General features: G+C 43.0%; 1 protein-coding gene across 1 annotated transcript in view; it reads left to right on the top strand.

Annotated features, from left to right (window-relative positions):
• The window catches only part of MINPP1 (multiple inositol-polyphosphate phosphatase 1), a 169,527-nt gene that overhangs the window by 13,693 nt on the left and 138,057 nt on the right, over positions 1 to 17,777 (top strand). The window contains exons 2-3 of the mRNA XM_069239886.1: positions 3,773 to 3,970; positions 12,310 to 12,407. Coding sequence (XP_069095987.1) covers positions 3,773 to 3,970; positions 12,310 to 12,407 — 296 coding nt within the window. The remainder of the gene's footprint in view (positions 1 to 3,772; positions 3,971 to 12,309; positions 12,408 to 17,777) is intronic.

Here is a 17,777-nt window from a genome sequence, read left to right on the forward strand (position 1 = left end):
GCTTGAATAGGGCTTGACCTGACTTTTATTGCAAATAATTGAAAGCGGGTGCGTTGGCTCAATCTGTCAGCGAGCATATGTTCTGAAATGATGAATATAGACAACATTCAAATAAGTGTTTACACAGGTCAGAGTTGCTAATCTTTGAAGTAATATAAGAAATCTAGCTAAGACTCTTTTATTTAGTATTGTTGTTTAAACTCATTTCCTCTACATGCTAATTCCACTGTGTTTCATCAGTAAAACGTCCATAAATAAGAGGATCCATTTTGACTTTGAGAGGATATGATACAGTTTTGACTAAAAAAAGGAAAAAAGCATCTTTCTCAATTTGAAGGTTCTCACCAATTTCAGGTCTGTTGCTAAACTTTGTTGCTGTTAAAGATCGTTGATAAGTTGCTTGTTATTTGGCCAAATAGGTGCCCGGCAGATTTTGGAGCCCTTTCTCCTGTACGCTCTGGCTCTAGAGCTTTCCTCAAAATTCAAGTAACCATTATATGAATCAATCAAGTACCATGAATGACTGATGGGACATTGATTTTATTTGCCAATTCTGTAGTTTTTGCTGTTGTGGTTTATCGTTGTCCGAATCTGTGGGGAGTATCCAAAATGAGTTGTCTTGAACTCCGATCCTTCCTCAACGTGGTTCCAGCTTGATGTAGTTAGTGTACCACCCTGAGCCAGTCACAGATTGGGGTATGGTAAGGTGTGGTTAGGGGGAACAGATAGCAGGAAATTACAACTTCATCTGTCATCTATCTTTAGATTTTTTTAAAACATTTCTTCAATAAATATTTAGATGCTATATGGGGCTCACTGGAGGCAACTTGGTGAAAGCTGGTTGGTTGGGCAATATGAGGGTGAGGGATGAAGAATGATGGATTACACCAAAACACAACCAATCCATATACTCCAGTTGACAACCTTTACTACTGCTGGTGTTCCATAGGACTTGACTGTGTCTGGCGCTCTGAACACTTTAGAAAGTGTGCCTCCTTTGACTGTTGCAAATTCCCATCTGTACAGTTCTGCATTCTACTTTCCATGTGAAATACTAAAGTATTGCATCTCTTCTTTAGCCGCCAGTGTTTTCACAAACCTAATTGATCTGGGGTTTAAGGATTTGCCTCTGCTTGAAGGTTCAGGCTTTTGAACTTGGGATGAGGGTTCACAGTATAACCCTTCATGAATCCGCCCACCGCTGCTCCTGGTTTCTCATGGCCTGCTTGTTCTGATTGGAAAGTCAGTACATTAGGTGGCAGCCCAATCCTACCAGATTTTCGACTGTATCAAAAGCTGACATTTTCTGTTTCCAGAAATTGTCTGCCTCTGTGTGGTCTTATGCCTTTTTTATTGCTTACTGCTTAGCACTGGGGTGTAATTTTGTACCAGTCTTTAGATCCATGGTCTCTAACTGGAAGATCGTGCACATCTTTGACAGTTCTCCTACTTTGCGCATTGTTTCTAAAGTTTGAAATATTGCTGCCATCAAACCTTTTCCGAAAAAATTTAATTAAATCCATCAAATCTAGATAACTATATTGAAGATAGCTTCTTCCACATCTTCACAGACTTCTGCAAAATCATCTCCATAGTTTTGTGGAAACAAACTGCTTATTTTATTCTTACCAGGCTTGTGGAAACACTGAACTGTGGAGGTTTCCTTGCTGGTTCTTCTGGGCAGATCACTTGATTGCCTTCAGTGGTATTAATCAAACCATTCTCATAACCAGTCTGTCAGAATCCGTCATAAAGGAACTTACTCTACATGATTTCTCTCCTTGTCCGATTGTTTCCAGACAGTAGCCCTACCACCTATTTGTTTCAAAGGTCTCAAGTTCATCATTCCGCAGAGGTCAGTCCTTTCCCCCTTATTATTCAGCTTCTATTTATATCTATAGCTGACCTCTTCAATGACCTGGGGAACCAGAACTTACATTTACAGACATCACTAGATGGTTTTTGGATTGTTTCGTTAACCAAAAATGCAAATGACCTTCTCCTTGGCAGCAAGTTAATCATTACAACAATGCAGGATGTCAGCAGACTTTAGCGAGCTTGATCTTTTTGAGTTGGAGCTACTTGGCAACCACTGATTAATTCGTTTTTTTTTCTTTTTTAAAGAACTGTCTTGACCACCTACGAGTCCTCCTACGCCATTATCTTCTGTTCGCAGGTTAGGCACACATATGCTAATTTAGCATTTAATACTAATTTGCTCCAGTTCAGGATACTTTCAGTGAAAGACATTACGATATATTTTTCTTTTTTATTGATCAACATCTAATAATCAAGTATGTGGGCAGAAGTCATGGCTTAAGATGTAATCTTCTTGTTAGTCAGAAGCCTTTAGCGACTCCTTCGTCTGAACTTTAACATAAATGTAGACTATAGAGCACATTTTCTTGCTACGAATAATCAATTTTATATGCACAAAAGTATCCGGAGTTGAGATTGATGCCAGTGAGTTGGTGCGAGTGAACATTATATGTTGACTCCAGAAAGTCGTTTCTTATTGATAGTTTCGTTTTAGCCTCAAGCACTGCTTAGCAAAAATGAAAATGTAAAACCTTCTGGTGTTTCAATTACCTCTTGAGTTGTGCAGTAGTTTCCTTCACTGGTTTAACACTAAAATAACTGCACCCCATTTCTTGCTCGTATCTAAGATGTCGGTGGTGTGTGTTGCATTTAATTCTGTGTTGTGTTACTGCACGTTACACACGTTGCACTTCCTGTCACTCCTATCCATTTTCTTCAAGTGGCCAAAATCTTTTACAGTGTGCTGTGTTCCTCAGGGATAGGATCTGTTTTTAAAGGTCATAAAGTGCGACCACCAGATCTTGTCCTAGTTGTAAGTGCCAGCCTTGCCTGGGCTTCCACCATGCTGTAGTCCTGGCACATGTTAATTTTAAAGTCATCCCTGCTGCCTATCTTGGCTGCTGGGCAGCGAGAGCTTTTTGACTGTACTGAAGGCAGATTATCCACTTGTCAAGTGGCTAAGGTCTATAACTAGCTCTTTCCAGACATCTCGCACAATCGCTCCCTTACCACACTGCTTACAAATACCCCGTTTGGTCTGTCGTAGGTTAAAAGCAGTGGCTAGAAGCAACCTTCTTCTTGCATCACACTGTAGGTGTGGTCTCTCGCTCTCAGGGACCACTGTTTTCTAAAACGTGTTAAAAATGTACATTGAAGCTACTGAGAGATCGAAGACACTTTCAGCCTTTAATAGTACCACATTTGGGGTATTTCTCACCAAAAAAAAAAAAGCGACTAGTGCTCCTATTTGGCAAGGTAATGGAACCTAATTTATGAATTTGAGAAGGACAAAAGTTGTTGTCCCTGGATTGCGGTGATCTGCAGATCACATCGGATGTCAGTGGAGAAGGCTTACCTCTCTTAAGGGTTTGTGCAAGGAATGTATGTTTAAATCCCGTGTCTCTGTTTTTAGGATTTTATTATTTTTTTTTTTTCTTTCATTCATGCCTTTTTTTTCTAACACATTTGACAACATGCTGTATAACAATTTGCCACATTCCAAAAATTTAGTTCTAATGAAATACAAAACTGTAGATATTGGGGGGGAAAAAGTAGGATGGCGAATTAATGATAAAGAGGAAACCAGGGTTTTAAAAAAACGGTTGCACTCGTATTGTGCATATTTATTAAATATAGCAGTGCATTTTCTGATCAATGGCTTCTTGTTTTTACTGACTGGTTTGGGGGTGAACTGATGTAATAGCTAAATTCCATGGTTTTTTTAACTTCACAGATGCCCCGTGCTCCGAACCTGTAATTAATGATTACTTGATGCGATTCTTCGACCACTGTGAGAAGTTTGTAACCTATATAGAGGAGAATGACACAGCAATGCATCAGGTGGACGCCTTCAAGGAGGGTCCGGAGATGAAGAGAGTTCTGGAGAAAATGGCAGCTCTCTTAGATGTGCCTTTGAAGGATCTGAATGCAGGTAATGCTAATGTTCTTGTGTATACGGAAGACTGTCGGAGGAATCTTAAATTGGAATGAAGGATTTTTTTTTTTTTGATTCTTTGAACAGAAGGCCTGAAAATTGTCAATGTGCAAAGTTGTGCAGGGTTATATAGTGTCCGTTTTTGTTATAGATTTACGTAGATATCTCACGTGAAGTGTGAGTTGTGCATGAAGAACATGGAAATATTTGTAAATTATGAGACCTCTGCACTGGCAATCTGAGCAAGGACAAGTGATCCTGGACAACAAAACCTAGACCAGAGGGTCCTGGAAGATTATCGTGTGACACCTGTGAGTGGCACTTAACAGCTTCGTTTGGGTCACCAGTAGTGTTCTCTTTGTAGTTCGATCACCGACCAGTTTACGGTCTTGGTCTTCATCGTGCCTTTGCAAACTAACATTGATCAAGTGGTCTGCAGCAAAGGACGAGCCCCAACATTAACAATTCAGTCTCTGAAAAGCCAGTTCTGTTCTCGGCCTAATTGTCAGCTCTTATATCTAGAGTCCATCAGTCAAAATATTTTACTTTGGAAAACCTCACCTCCACCCTCACCCCCACAGCATGCTTAACTTATGTAAGGCATAAGGGGGTGTTTAAATACTTCTTACCGCCTTGGAAATTCACTCATTCTTATCATTTGTAGGTTGAAATTTGCATGTATTTCCTGGCTCGAAATGGCCACTCAAGGCGTTGGTGAATACCTGCACAGTTCTTTCTTTGTTGATGTGTGAGGCAATTTGCATGGCCACCCTGGTTCCCCTTTAATCCATAAGCCTGTACATTCGACTGCAAAAACCCTGCCATAGTATCAGATTTTTCCCCCGTGAAATTTGTGATTGGAATCTTTTTGCAAATACAGAAATTATAACTGCAAATTCAGCTTTCTGCACTCTAAGTTGAACTTGCATGCACATTCTGTAAATCGGGCCCTTTTGGATGCCTTTTGCAAAACTACTTAATTATGCAATTTTTGTTTTTTTCTAACAATATCTTAAATCTTGAAGCCACTGCACTCAAAATTAAGTGCAGTCCACCTAGTATTCTCGTTTTTGTCCGAGTGTAACTGTAGCTTTAAGGATCCAGAACCTAAATGATGAGCCTAGAAACACATACATGACCATATCAAAACATGCAAAATCTTAATCCCACCTATACAGGATGTTCAATAGCAGAATGTGTGAATCAGTTTCTCATTAATTAAATATGTGAATAATAAACTAGTCCCATGACAATCAGACAAATAATGACACAGCCACTACCAGGATGACATTAGCCCTTCCTGTGATGAAAAATAGCTCGTACGGCCAATTATGTTAATGGACTGTAAAGATCAAGTGAACAGCATGGCTATATTTGGTTGGTTTTTAAGTGCCTTTGGATAATTAGCATAGAGCACTTGCAATCTCAAAAGTATCTCTTCCTGGCAAGAAGACCGTACCTTTTGAAGAGTAAAAACAAATACTGATTGCTTTCGGAGGGAAGGAAGACAGAAAAATAAACTACTTTAGTGCTTATGCGAGTGAAAGGAAACAAATTCAGCTTTCAGAATGTCACCCAGCAGACTACCAAAAGCATATCCAGAATTTAAAACGTGACTTTCAAGCACTAGTTTATGCAGCATCACTAAAATGTTTTTTTTAACCACCTTCTAAGGGAGAGAACTTAAGGTTCTCCCCTTTGTTTAAGGTCATTCTTACCCTTCCTTTTAAAGTATTTCCCTTGTTTCCACCTACCTATTGGTGGTAGTTGAAGAAGACAAAGATAAGCTACTTGAAAATGTCCCTTATTTTAGGCCCAGTCAGTGCCGGTGCTTAGCAGGCAGCAGAGTAGGTGCATTGGAAGCAGCCATGTTCGCCGGCTCACTCGCAGTTTATTTAAACAAGCATTGACCATGCCAGACATATTGGAGTGTTGCTATTGAAAATACATTTTCAGGCTTGGGTAATGTGCGGAAGAGGTAGCAATTGTGGTTGCATTTTTCCTTCTTATTGTGAGGCTGCAATTATTGAGTTGTATATTACTGATGGTTGTGCTTTTTAGTTGTTGTCTAATGACTCTTATTTCCTGAAAGCCTTCTAGCGCATATATTGCCACTGGTATTACTTTTTACCATCGATCACATACCTGCCTAACAAAGGTGCACCATGATGTTTGTATTACTTACCAAGAAAGTGAGGCCCCCTTTCTCACCTACTGAAAATGTGAATATAGTTACTTTGGAATGTGGGGAACAGATGCAGTAATGAAAGAGGGCTTCCCAGAAGAGATCCTTGGTGAGCGCTTATGCAGGAAAATACAGTGGGACACTAAATCTTGTTTTGAGTTGCAGTAAAACCAAATACACTGGTGTTATGTTACAGTATGTGTTAGACATGCCATCCTTAGTATGATTTCCCCTGTCTTTTTGCCTCTGCTTCCTGTCTTTTTGACTGTGTGCTGGATTTAGGTTTTGACTGGTTTTGGTACCCTGGAAACTTTACCACTGCTCAAGTGCAAGTGCTCCCTGTATAAATTGTGATTATGATTGGTTATCCCTGATTGACATGTTTGATTTACTAGTGAGTTCCTAATAAAGTGCACTAGAGGTGCCCAGGGGCTGTAAATCAAATGCTACTAATGGGCCTGCAGCACTGATTGTGCCACCCACATAAGTAGCCCTGTAAACATGTCTCAGACCTGCCATTGCAGTGTTTGTGTGTGCAGTCTTGAACTGCCAATTTGACCTGGCAAGCCAGGCTCAAACCTTCCCTTTTACTACATGGAAGTCACCTCTACGGTGTAGGTAGCCCCATAGGCAGGGTGCAGTGTATTAAAAAAGTAGGACATGTACTGGTGTGGTTTATATGTCCTGACAGTAAAATACTGCCAAAGTTGTTTTTCACTATCGAAAGGCATATCTCTCCCATAGGTTAACATGGAGACTACCTTTAAATATATTTTAAGTGTAGTTTCCCTTTGGGAGCAGATAGAGATGTGAAGTTTGAGGTCTTTGAGCTCACAATTAAAAAAAAAAAAAAAAACGTATTTTGGTAGAGTTGATTTTTAGATTATATGTTTGAAAATTCCGCTTCTAGAAAGTGGGCATTTTCTTGCTTAACCATTCTGTGCCTCTGCCTGCCTTTGGAACCCATGTTTGGGTCAGACTGACAGTTGGGTTGTTTGTGAATTCCCTTCAGACAGTGACACAAAGGGAGCTGAGCTGTGTCATGCATATATCAATGAGTCTTCCTGGGTTAGAGTGGGGAAGGTGGAGCTGACACTACACCTGAAAGGGCTATGCCTGTCCTCACACAATACTGTATCCAACCCACTGGAGTGTGTCTAGGGCCATGCCTGGGCAAGGCAGGATCTTGTGAAGAAAATAATTTCCTTTGAAGTTTGCCTACTTCAAATGCAGAAATGAGTATAAGTGGTGGACCCAAACCCCCTGATTTTTAGAAAACATCTGGATCAAGAGGAACCTCTGCCCAGCAGAAGAGCTGGGGGAGGAGTACTGCCCCTTAAAGAGGACAAAGACTGGACTTTGCTGTGTATCCTGCTTGTGAAGTTTCTCTAAAGGCTTGGACTACGTTTGCCTCCTGTTAAGTCTCAGGGGCATCAAAGACTTAATCTGACAGCACCTGGGCTCTCTTGCTGAGACCCCCTGACTTGCCAAGTGGTGCCACATCCACTCCCTGGGCCCCTGTAAGGAAAAGCTGGCAGAACCAGAGAGAAAATCCATGCACCAGAGCAAAGCAGCAGAAAAATGGCCGCAGCACATGCACTGCATCTGAAAAATCGACGCATCGCCAATTCAGTGCAAATTCATCACTGCTGTGTGTGGATTTTCCACGCATCTCCCCTAAGCGTCAACATTTTCAACAATAGTGCTCGGACCTGAGGCTGCTGGTCCGGAAGCCGACCCACTGCTAACCTGGTGGAGAATCAGTCGACACAGGGCCGCCCTTGGTTTTCCAACTCATGCTTGCCCAAGCAGCTTTATTTTTCATGCATACCAGGTACTTTGTGCTAAAACAACGCTTCTATTGATTTCTATGGATTAAGACACTTACTTTTTACTTAAAAAAAAAAAAACAAAAAAAAATGTTGGCTTTTTGTCATTTTGGGTCTTGTTTGATTTAGATAAATATTGGCTATTTTTCTAAACTGGTGCGAAGTCCTTTTGTCGTGTTTTCACTGTTACTGTGTTTGTTGGTACAACAACTTTACACATTGCCTCTGGGATAAGCCTGACTGCTTCTGCCAAGCTACCAAGGGGGTGAGCAGGGGTTATCTCAGCTATGTATATGCCTTACCCTGACGAAAGTGAGGGTCACACTTGCACAGGGTGTAAACTGACTGCCAACTAGAGACCCCATTTCTAACAGTATGTGTATTTTTAAAACACATTATCACCCTCAAAGGAATCCTCATGCTGAGCAAGTGGGGTGGAGGAGGGGGGAGAAAAGTAAACGTGTGTGTGTGTGTGTAGGCACGTGCATGTCCCTTCCTATGGTGGGTTGGTTAAATGAAAAAACAGTTCTTCCGCTAGTTGAGGAACTCAGGAAAAGAGGTGGAGGCTCCGTTGTGAAGTGGGAGGCCATTCTATGCTTTAGGAGTGATATTAGAGAATGCCTATCCTCATGATCTTGTTCTAGTTAATGTATGCCAGTAGGAATCCTTTGGAGCAGAGGTGTTTGGATGGTTGATGGAAGGAGATGTGACTGTTCAGGTAGATGAGAGTTTTGAAATGAGTGCATTTGTGTTTTGGAAGCCAGTGGAGCTCTCTAATGTGTGGGGTGATGTGAGTTCTCTGTGGGACGTTGTGGATAAGTCTGGTTGATGCCTTCTGGATAGTTTGCACTCTTCCAGTGAGCTGCTTCGTGATCCTGGCGTAAAGGGTGTTCGTGTAATCCAGCTTGCTGTTGATAAGGGTGTGAGTGACTGTTTTTCTAGTGTTGCTTGAGAGCCATTTGAAGATATTCCTCAGCATCCTCAGGGTCCGTAAAATGGATTTAGTAGCTGTGTTGACATGCAAAATCATTTGCAGTTTGCTCTTGATGATTATTCCGAGGGTCCTGCTGTGGCTGCTGGGTGTGGACCGGAGTTCAACTGGCCACCTGTTGGAGTCCTGTAGTGAGGTGTTCTTGCAGAAGGTCACTACTTCTGTCTTGTCGGTGTTGCGCTTGAGACAGTTGGCTTTCATCCAGTTAGCGACTTTGGTCATGCAGACTATGAGCTTGTTTTTTGTACTGGGAATCTTGTCCCAAAGGGAGGGTATGAGTTGCCTGGCATTGGCGTAGGAGAGGATGCTGAGGTGGTTTGTGCAGATGATGTTTGCAGAGATTATGCGTTGAAGGCAGTGGGGCTGAGCAATTAACTTTCAGGCACTATACACTAGTTGGCCAGCTTCCAAGGTATAAGGTGTCGGGCTGACAGAGTGTCTTCTATCCATGAAGAATGAGCACCTCCAGTGGAAAGGATGTCTTTGGAGGGCAATGTCATGCAGGCATCTAAGGGTTTTTGGATTTTGAACCATGTCGGATGCGGTAGATAGGTCCAGGAGAATAATGGCTGACTTGTCTCCTCTGTCAGGGATCTTGGATGTCGCCTGTGGTGGTGATGAGTGCTGTTTCTGTACTGTGGTCAAGCCTAAATCTGAACTGCATAGGGTTGAGGAGCTGGTGGTTGTTGAGGTGGTCGTTGAGGTATTGGTTGATTAGTTTCTCCTATACCTTTTCCCTGAATGGTAGGAAGGAGAAAGGTCTGTAGTTGGACAGCGTGGCTGGGTCAGCAATGGTTTCTTGAGCAGGGACATGATGTTGACATGTTTCCAGGTGACTAGGAATGTGACTGAGTCTATGGAGGCATTGAAGGTGGGTTTTAGTACTTCATTGGAGAAGGCATTATGGGGGAGAGGGTCAGATAGGCTCACTGAGTCGATGATCTTTATGGTAGCAAAGATTTTGATGGTGGTCCATGAGGTTTGGGTTTGTTCTGTCAACATGAAGGTAAGTTGAGTTGAGACAGTGACTGGGCTTGGTTGAAGGTCGAAATTGCCGTTCATGGAGGTGATTTGGTTGCAGAAGAATTCTGAGAGCTTGTTGCAAAGATCGTGGGCGTGGGGAGACTTTACTCAAGGCAGCAGGGGGCACAGTGACCTCTTTGACGAAGATTTCCTTGAGGCTGTTAGTAGTGGTGTTGATGCGCTCTGCAAGAGATGAGTGCTTGCTGTTCAGTACCTAGTGGTGGTAGCTTCTTAGGGTTGATTTGAAGATGTCTTTATCTTTGATGTCTTGACTTTTTTTCCATTTGTGCTCCAGTTACTTGCATTGTCATTTTATGCGCCTGATTTCCTCTCTGTAGCAGCTTTCATGTGGTTGGACTCTAGCCATTGGATTGTGCTTGAGAGGAGCCAGGGTGTCTGCGCATGTGGTGATCCAGCTGTTGAGGTTCTTGATGGCTTTTGGCAAGTTGTTGGTGTGCTTGGGCCAGGGTACAGAGAGAATGGAAGCCCTCACCTTTTCTGTGATGATTTTCCAGCCGCAGCGGGTTGTTATAGTAGAGGTAGGTCTGTAGTGGTGCAGGAAGGGTATCCTGAAACTGACTAGGGCATGGTCTGTTCAGTTTTTTTTTTTTGCTGTCTTGTCGATGTGATGTTGCTGATCGAGGAGAAATTCAGGTTGATTAGGTGTCTTGCATTGTAGGTGAGTTTGGTAACATGTTGGGTGAGGCAGTAGAGTTTGAGTCGGTGTTGTCTTCTAGATGAAAGTTAAGGACCTAGAGAAGAATGAAAGTGCTGGTGTTGATAATGAGGCATTATGTCCCTGGGGAAATTGATGCAGGGTCCTGGTGGTCTGTTTACAATGGTGCCGCCCAGAGAGAAGTTGCCTATGATGCGTATCTTGAAGGTGAGCTGTTCCACCTAGCTTGTGGGGGTTCCCGCGTAGGTGGTGCAGCTGACTGTATCTTTGTATAGGATGCAATTCCACTTCCATGCTTGTGCTGGCACTCTTGCCAAGTGATCTTTTAGCTGGTGGGGATGGCTGAGGCGATGTCCAGTGCAGGGGTACGGTTTAGCCTTGTTTCTTTGAGGAAGAGAAAGTCCAGAGAATTGTCGTGCAGCAAATTCCATTGCTCTGTGTTTGCTGAGCGAGTGGGTGTTTAGTATGCATGGGAGCGTGGCTTGTTGTATGTGTGGTATTTGGTCTGTGTGTGCAGGTGGTTGGTTTGTGTGAACGAGTGGGGAGCTAGGTGGTGTTGGTGAAGGATTGGTGGATGTACGCATGTGAACTTGCAGGAGGTGCATGTGAACACTTCTGTGTTGTGCGGTGTGGCAGCAGTGCAGCAAGTGAGGCTGGGGTTGGGAACAGTGAGGAGCATGGCACGGTAGTGGTGGGTGGGGGGGGGGGGAATCCAGAGTTCCTGGCTCTGGGTGCAGTCTAGAAGTGGACGGGCACAGAAAGGCTTGCCCTTAGCACACCAGTGGCACATTCGAGCTGCAGTCTCTTAAGCAGGTCCTGTGAGGTGGAAGGAGTGCAGGGTGCCTTGGGTAAACAGAAAATCCAATTATGTCATTTCCTGTGAAGATGGGTGATGCTAAATGAAGTGCTTTTGCTTGGCTTCTTTTTAAGACTTTTTTCCGCAGGAAATCTCAGGGAAATAATTTACCACTCTGATGCTAAAGATTAAAATGGGCATATGGAGGACCAGAGTGGACATTTGAAGCTCCTCTGTATAATGAGCTCTGACGATAGCAATGAAACGAAACACCTGATTCAGCTACAGCTGACCTGCACAGTGCAAATGGGGGTAGGTGGGGGCTTGTGGGCCTCAGTCTGGACTGGGTAAGCTTTAAATCAAACCTAAAATTCTACCTTTTCAATACATTTCGCCCAAACGCTACAACCAAAAGTAAAAATGCATACAGTTTTGTTTCACATGTCTGCCAAACACATCTCTAAAGTTCCCTGAAGCTGTCATTGCTAGGTCTCCTACCTTACAATGACAGTCGGACAAGCTTAACAAAATATTAAGTGCACACTGGGTGTTGCAGATACTCCTGAAGTGTGATATGTCTGTGGAAAAGGTCACCTTTTTGCCTCTTCCCTATGGGGCATTTCAGGGTGTAAATTGAATGCTGTTTCATCAACTTTATGAACTCTTCAAAAAATGTGAAAATTAGATTGTACGTTTTCATCCAATCACAAAGCAAATATTCATGCATTGAATGATGCCTTTCATTAACTTTAACACTACACCAAATAGTATATATGCCGACCACTTACATGCTTTATTTTTTCATTTGCATGTAAACAGCTTTCATTTTATTTCAGATTTAGCTCAAGTGGCCTTTTTCACCTGCTCCTTTGAACTGGCAATTAACAATGTGATCTCACCGTGGTGCTCCGTGTTTGATGAAGAGGACAGTAAGGCAAGTGTTGCTGCTCCCCTCTCTTGCTTCTTACTATTTTTTTGTTGGGTGACTTTGTGTGTTTGATGGTACGTGGTAGCTAGGAAAATGCTGCATAATGTAAGTTTATGTACTTTTTTTCATGGTGTGTATAAGATTTATAGATGTGCATGACTCATTTCAGTTTTTGCGTGGTATAAAATGTCTGAAAAGCAAATATTTGTTAAAATTGCAATGTGCTGTTTTGGGCTAGGTTTTTTGGCTGTTGCATATAATCTGTACAAAAAAGTAGTAACCTATTCAAGGCATGTGCAGCTGTACAAATACATGCTCTGCATAATTCTGCCATCTAGTGTTGGGTTCTAATGTATGCACGTTGTTGTCTTAAAAAAAAAAAAAAAGTCTTTGATACCCAAAATGAGTGACTCCTCCTTCGCGGTGATACTGCGCATGGACATTGTCTCCATTGTTAGATTGTGTTTTATCCACTGTCGGGTTCGGACGTGTATGTTACTGATCTAAGTCGAGACCATTGTCAGATTCTCTTTTGGTATTATTCTGTTACCCCTTGGATTGCGTTTTCTTCTTCTGTGCGTCGATCCACAAGCGACAGTCGAGTCAACGAAAATTTGTCAAGGGCCTCCATCTTCGTTGTGGATCTACTTTTCAAACTATGCCATCCCAGTAATGGAACGAACACCATTTCGATTCTGTCCACGTTGCCACTCAAAGTACACCTGGACAGACTCCCACCAGGTCTGTAACCTGCATCTTTACCTGGACCACATGGAGGCTGACTGTGTAACCTGTCGAGCTTTTAGCTTGAAATAAACATTCAGTGATTGTCGAGCACTCCCCTCGAGATGCAGAGAAGATCTGCCGGCAACACGCTTGTTCTCTTTGAACATCAGGACATCGAGCATGACAACACCCAGGGACTTCATTGGCTGAAGAGGAGGCTTTATCCATTGAGGCCAGCCTGGAATCAGATCCCAGACTTTCACTGGAGTCTGGAGAGGCATCTTGTTTCAGGAGTCTTTTCATGTACCCATTTTATCCAAACAGAAAACGTTAGACAAGGCCATCAGCCCTTTGCTTCCAACGCCACCTTCCCCCACCACCATTACCACAACCACCACCTCTACCTGACATGCCTTTTTCAGTGCACTCTGATGTAGAGCCATTGGGTATCTCATATCAGGGCTCCTTGGATATGACACCCTCCCCCCGACACTGCAGATGTTTCTTTTCATGTTCTCCAAGACACTGACCCCTGGGACTCCTACCATGTAGATCCACAAGGTGATACAGACCTAGACCTGTACCCAACACACCAATTAACTCCTGATGACTCCACCACATACCAGGAGGTTTTAGCCAGGGTTGGTAATTTTCATTGAATACAACAACACAAACTTCTAGAAGAGGATGTTTTTTTTTTTTTTTTTTTTTTTAAGTCTCTCTCTTACACTCAGACACACAATACCTGCCTATGTTAAAAGGCATGCTCTGCCATACGGAGGACATCTTTAGGGACCGTGTTATGGCATGGGTTATCACTCCAAGGGCCGATTGTTTTTTTTTAAATAGTTTTATTTTTATAATATATATAAAGATTATAAAGCCTCTCCCTCTGATCCAGTGTACATATGAGGGAAAGTATCACATGACCCCCTAGTGGTAACAAGTGCTAGAAAATGAGCTAATTCCCAAGTGTCAGACAACACCCTGCTGCCCAATAAGGAAAGCTAAAGAATTGACGCTGCTGGTAAGCGGGTTGCAGTGTAGTCTGTAAATCAATGGCTCATTCTCAATTCCATTGGCTTCTTAGCACAATATGACAGTGCTCACTGGGATGAGATGGAGGAACACCTCCAACATATCCCAGATGAGCACAGGAGAAGGGGGCAGGAATTAGTTGCTGAGGGTAAACTAATATCGAACATGTCACTTAGATGTGCTCTTGACTCTGCGAACACAGCAGCCGGGACTACTAATACATGCATACTCCTTTGATGGCATGCATGGCTGCGTATTTCAGGGAACATCTTTTCGGCCTACAGGACGATGAGATGTTAGGGGGGGAGGGGGGGGAAATAAAAAGATACGGTGCCAGCGAAGTTCATGGGAGCTCATCAGATCCCTATATCTAGGGGCTCCTTTTGCCACTCCATCTATCGCAGAGGCTCAAAGACCACCACGCCAGAAGCCTTCACCTCCAACCATTGTGGCCAGAGCCAGTAATCTGACACAAAGTCCTTTAGGGGCTCCCATAGAGGGTACAACACCAAAGGTAGAAGCAAAAGTGCTTCCCCAAGTGGTGTCGCCAAAAACATAAACAGTGACTCACTTTACTTTCCCCCTGATCACACTACACCTGTCGGGGGCGCATATGCAATTTTATTTTACCCATCTGGCAACTAATAACAGACCAGTGGGTGTTGGATGTTACCCAACATGGTTATTGTCTGGAGCTCATTAGCGCAACTCCCAGCATTCCACCTCACCCTCATTGGCTCTCAGACCATCAAACATTCCTCAAACTTCAAGGTTAAAGCTCTCCTTCTCAAAGGAGCACTAGCTCCCATCCCTCTCCTGCACCACGGTTGAGGAGTATACTCTATATACTTCCTCATATCCAAAATAGATGTCTCTTTGCGGCCAATCCTAGATCTAAGGCCACTGAACAAATATATACTTTCAGGGCATTTTCACATGGACGCTGCAAGACGTAATTCCACTGCTTCAGCAGGGCAACTTCATGACTACACTAGATCTCAAAGATGCATACTTTCACAAACAAATACACCCAGCCCATCGTACATATCTCAAGTTTATAGTGGATGGGAAACGCTACCATTTCAAAGTCCATGGGGTCACAACTGTACTACAGGTTTTCACCAAATGTCTGGCAGTAGTAGCGGCACATCTTGTCAAACACATTAATGTATTTCCCTAACTGGACGATTGGCTTATAAAAGCCACAACCCGGCAACAATGTCACCAGTATAGTCTGGTAACAATAGACCTACTTTACAGCCTGTCATTCACATTCGGTGTTCCCATATCTCATGACCTCTACAGATACAACCATATCTAGGTGCTTTCCTGAACATATAAATCGTGTTAGCCTATGCCAATTCTGCAAGAGTTAAGAATTTTCAGGCCCTATTACCTCATTTTCAACCAAACCAGCAAATAACAGTGAAGACAGTCCTGCGTTTTCTAGGGATGATGACCTGCTGTATCGCTATAATATCCCATGCCTGTCTACAAATGCGTCTGTTGAGGACATGTCTAGCTCGTCACTGGTCTGAGTCATAGGATCACTTACAGGGTCTGGTATTGGTAGACTGACAGACTTCTTGCTCTCTGCAGTGGTGGAATACAAGCAACCCGTTGATGGGGCGGCCTCTTCTGGACCCTGTTCCCCACCTAACTTTGACAATGGACGCCTCATGGGATGGGGTGCACATCTGAAAGACCTTAGGACAAAGGGTATATGGAACGCCAAGCACCAGGGTAACCATATCAATTTCCTCGAGCTCCAAGCTGTTCACCTAGCCTTTAAAGCTTTCTTTTCTCAGCTTATTCACAAGATTATCTTAGTCTAAAAGGACAATATGACAGCCATGTATTATCTACAAAAACAGGTGAGGGGCGGCACAGTTTCCCAACTTTCACAACTATTGCGGACCATCTGGAAATGGGCTCTGCATCACAACAATCACCTAATAGTAGATTATCTCCCAGGCAACGACTTTGCAGACCTGCTAAACAGGATGCAGCTGCAAGTCCACGAAAGGTAACTCCACCCACAAGTTCTACTTCCATACTTCCATAAATGGGGTTTTTCTTAAATAGACCTTTTCACAACCACAGACCGTGCTAAGTGCCCAAACTTTGCCACCAGGTATCCACACCCTCTATCCAAGCGCAACACACTGTGGATGGGTTGGCCGGGGATATTTGCCCGCATTCTTCCTCCTCTCCCCTCCTTTCATTTCTGTTTCGGAATCTCAGGCAAACATCTCTCACAATGATCCTAGTAGCTCTCATCTAGGCTTGTCAACACTATTGGATCTATCCATAGTCCCCCACAAGAAGCTCCCCAACAGACCAGACTTTTATTCAGAACCAAGGAACAATCGGCCACCCAGATCTCAAAGCTCTCAACGTAGCAATTTGGCTTCTGAGGTCATAGTTTGGTTACCTTAATTTGCCACCAGAATGTTTGGACATTCTTAAGGAAGCCTGTAGACAGTGCTGCTGTCACTTGAAACAAATCAATCCTTTCAAAGCCAGTGTACAAGACGTTGTCTGCTACCTGCCTCATTTACAGAAGGCTGGGTTAGCGTTTATATATATCTGATTCCATCTGACTGCAATGGCTGCCTATCTCCAAAGTAGGCAATACCTTTCTTTGTTCAAAGAACCAGTTATTAAAGCCTTCATGGAGAGGCTTAAACAAGTTATTCCACCACAGCCTCCACCTGCACCTTCATGAAACCTCAATGTTGTCCTCACAAGACGCATGGAGAGTCTCTGCACCAACCCTAAATTTCTCCCTAAAGTGGTTTCTCAATTTCACATCAACCAGTCGATTGAGTTGCTATTTTTTTTATTTTATTTTTTTCCCCACAACCAGTTTCTGTTGCAGAAAGAGCTCTTCATACACTAGATTCTTAAAAAGCCCTTTGGGTTTCTATTGATGGAACTAAATCTTTCTGCAAAACTAACCTTTATCTTGCGTTTTCACCTCCACATAAAGGCAACCATGTATCCAAATCGGGAATAGCCAGATGGAAAGTAAAATGCATTCAACCTTGTTAGTCTAACTCCAAAAGACCTTTACCTACTCCTCGCAAGAGTACAAGCTACTCGAAAAAAGGAGCATCCATGTCTTTTCTATGAAACATTCTCATAGCTGACAAACCTAAGGTAGTTACATGGTCCACACCACAAATCTTCACCTACCATTATTGTGTGGATGTTTTAGCATGCCATCAAGCCAGTGTCTGTCCGGCAGTGCTACGTATATATATATTTTTTCCAACCAACTGCAACACCCACAGGTTAGTCACCGCTTATAATTTTGCAGTGTATGCAGAGCATGTGTATCTACAACCTCACATGCCTCAAACGGAATTTGTTACTTACCCTGTAAGCATTGGTTTGTGCCATGTATTGCTATAGATTCGCATACCCCCACCCTTCTCTCCGGACACCTGTGGCAGTTGCTGTTTATTCTGCTCTTTCTCACATGAACATCTCAAAACGTACACGTAATGTACACTGTATTCTCACCCTCCTGCAGCAAAACAGAATAGAAATGGAGTTGATGCCCAAGTGCAGTATCATGGAAAAGGAGGAGTCACTAGCACATGACTC

This window comes from Pleurodeles waltl, chromosome 6 (assembly GCF_031143425.1).
Source record: "Pleurodeles waltl isolate 20211129_DDA chromosome 6, aPleWal1.hap1.20221129, whole genome shotgun sequence".
Lineage (NCBI taxonomy): Eukaryota > Metazoa > Chordata > Amphibia > Caudata > Salamandridae > Pleurodeles > Pleurodeles waltl.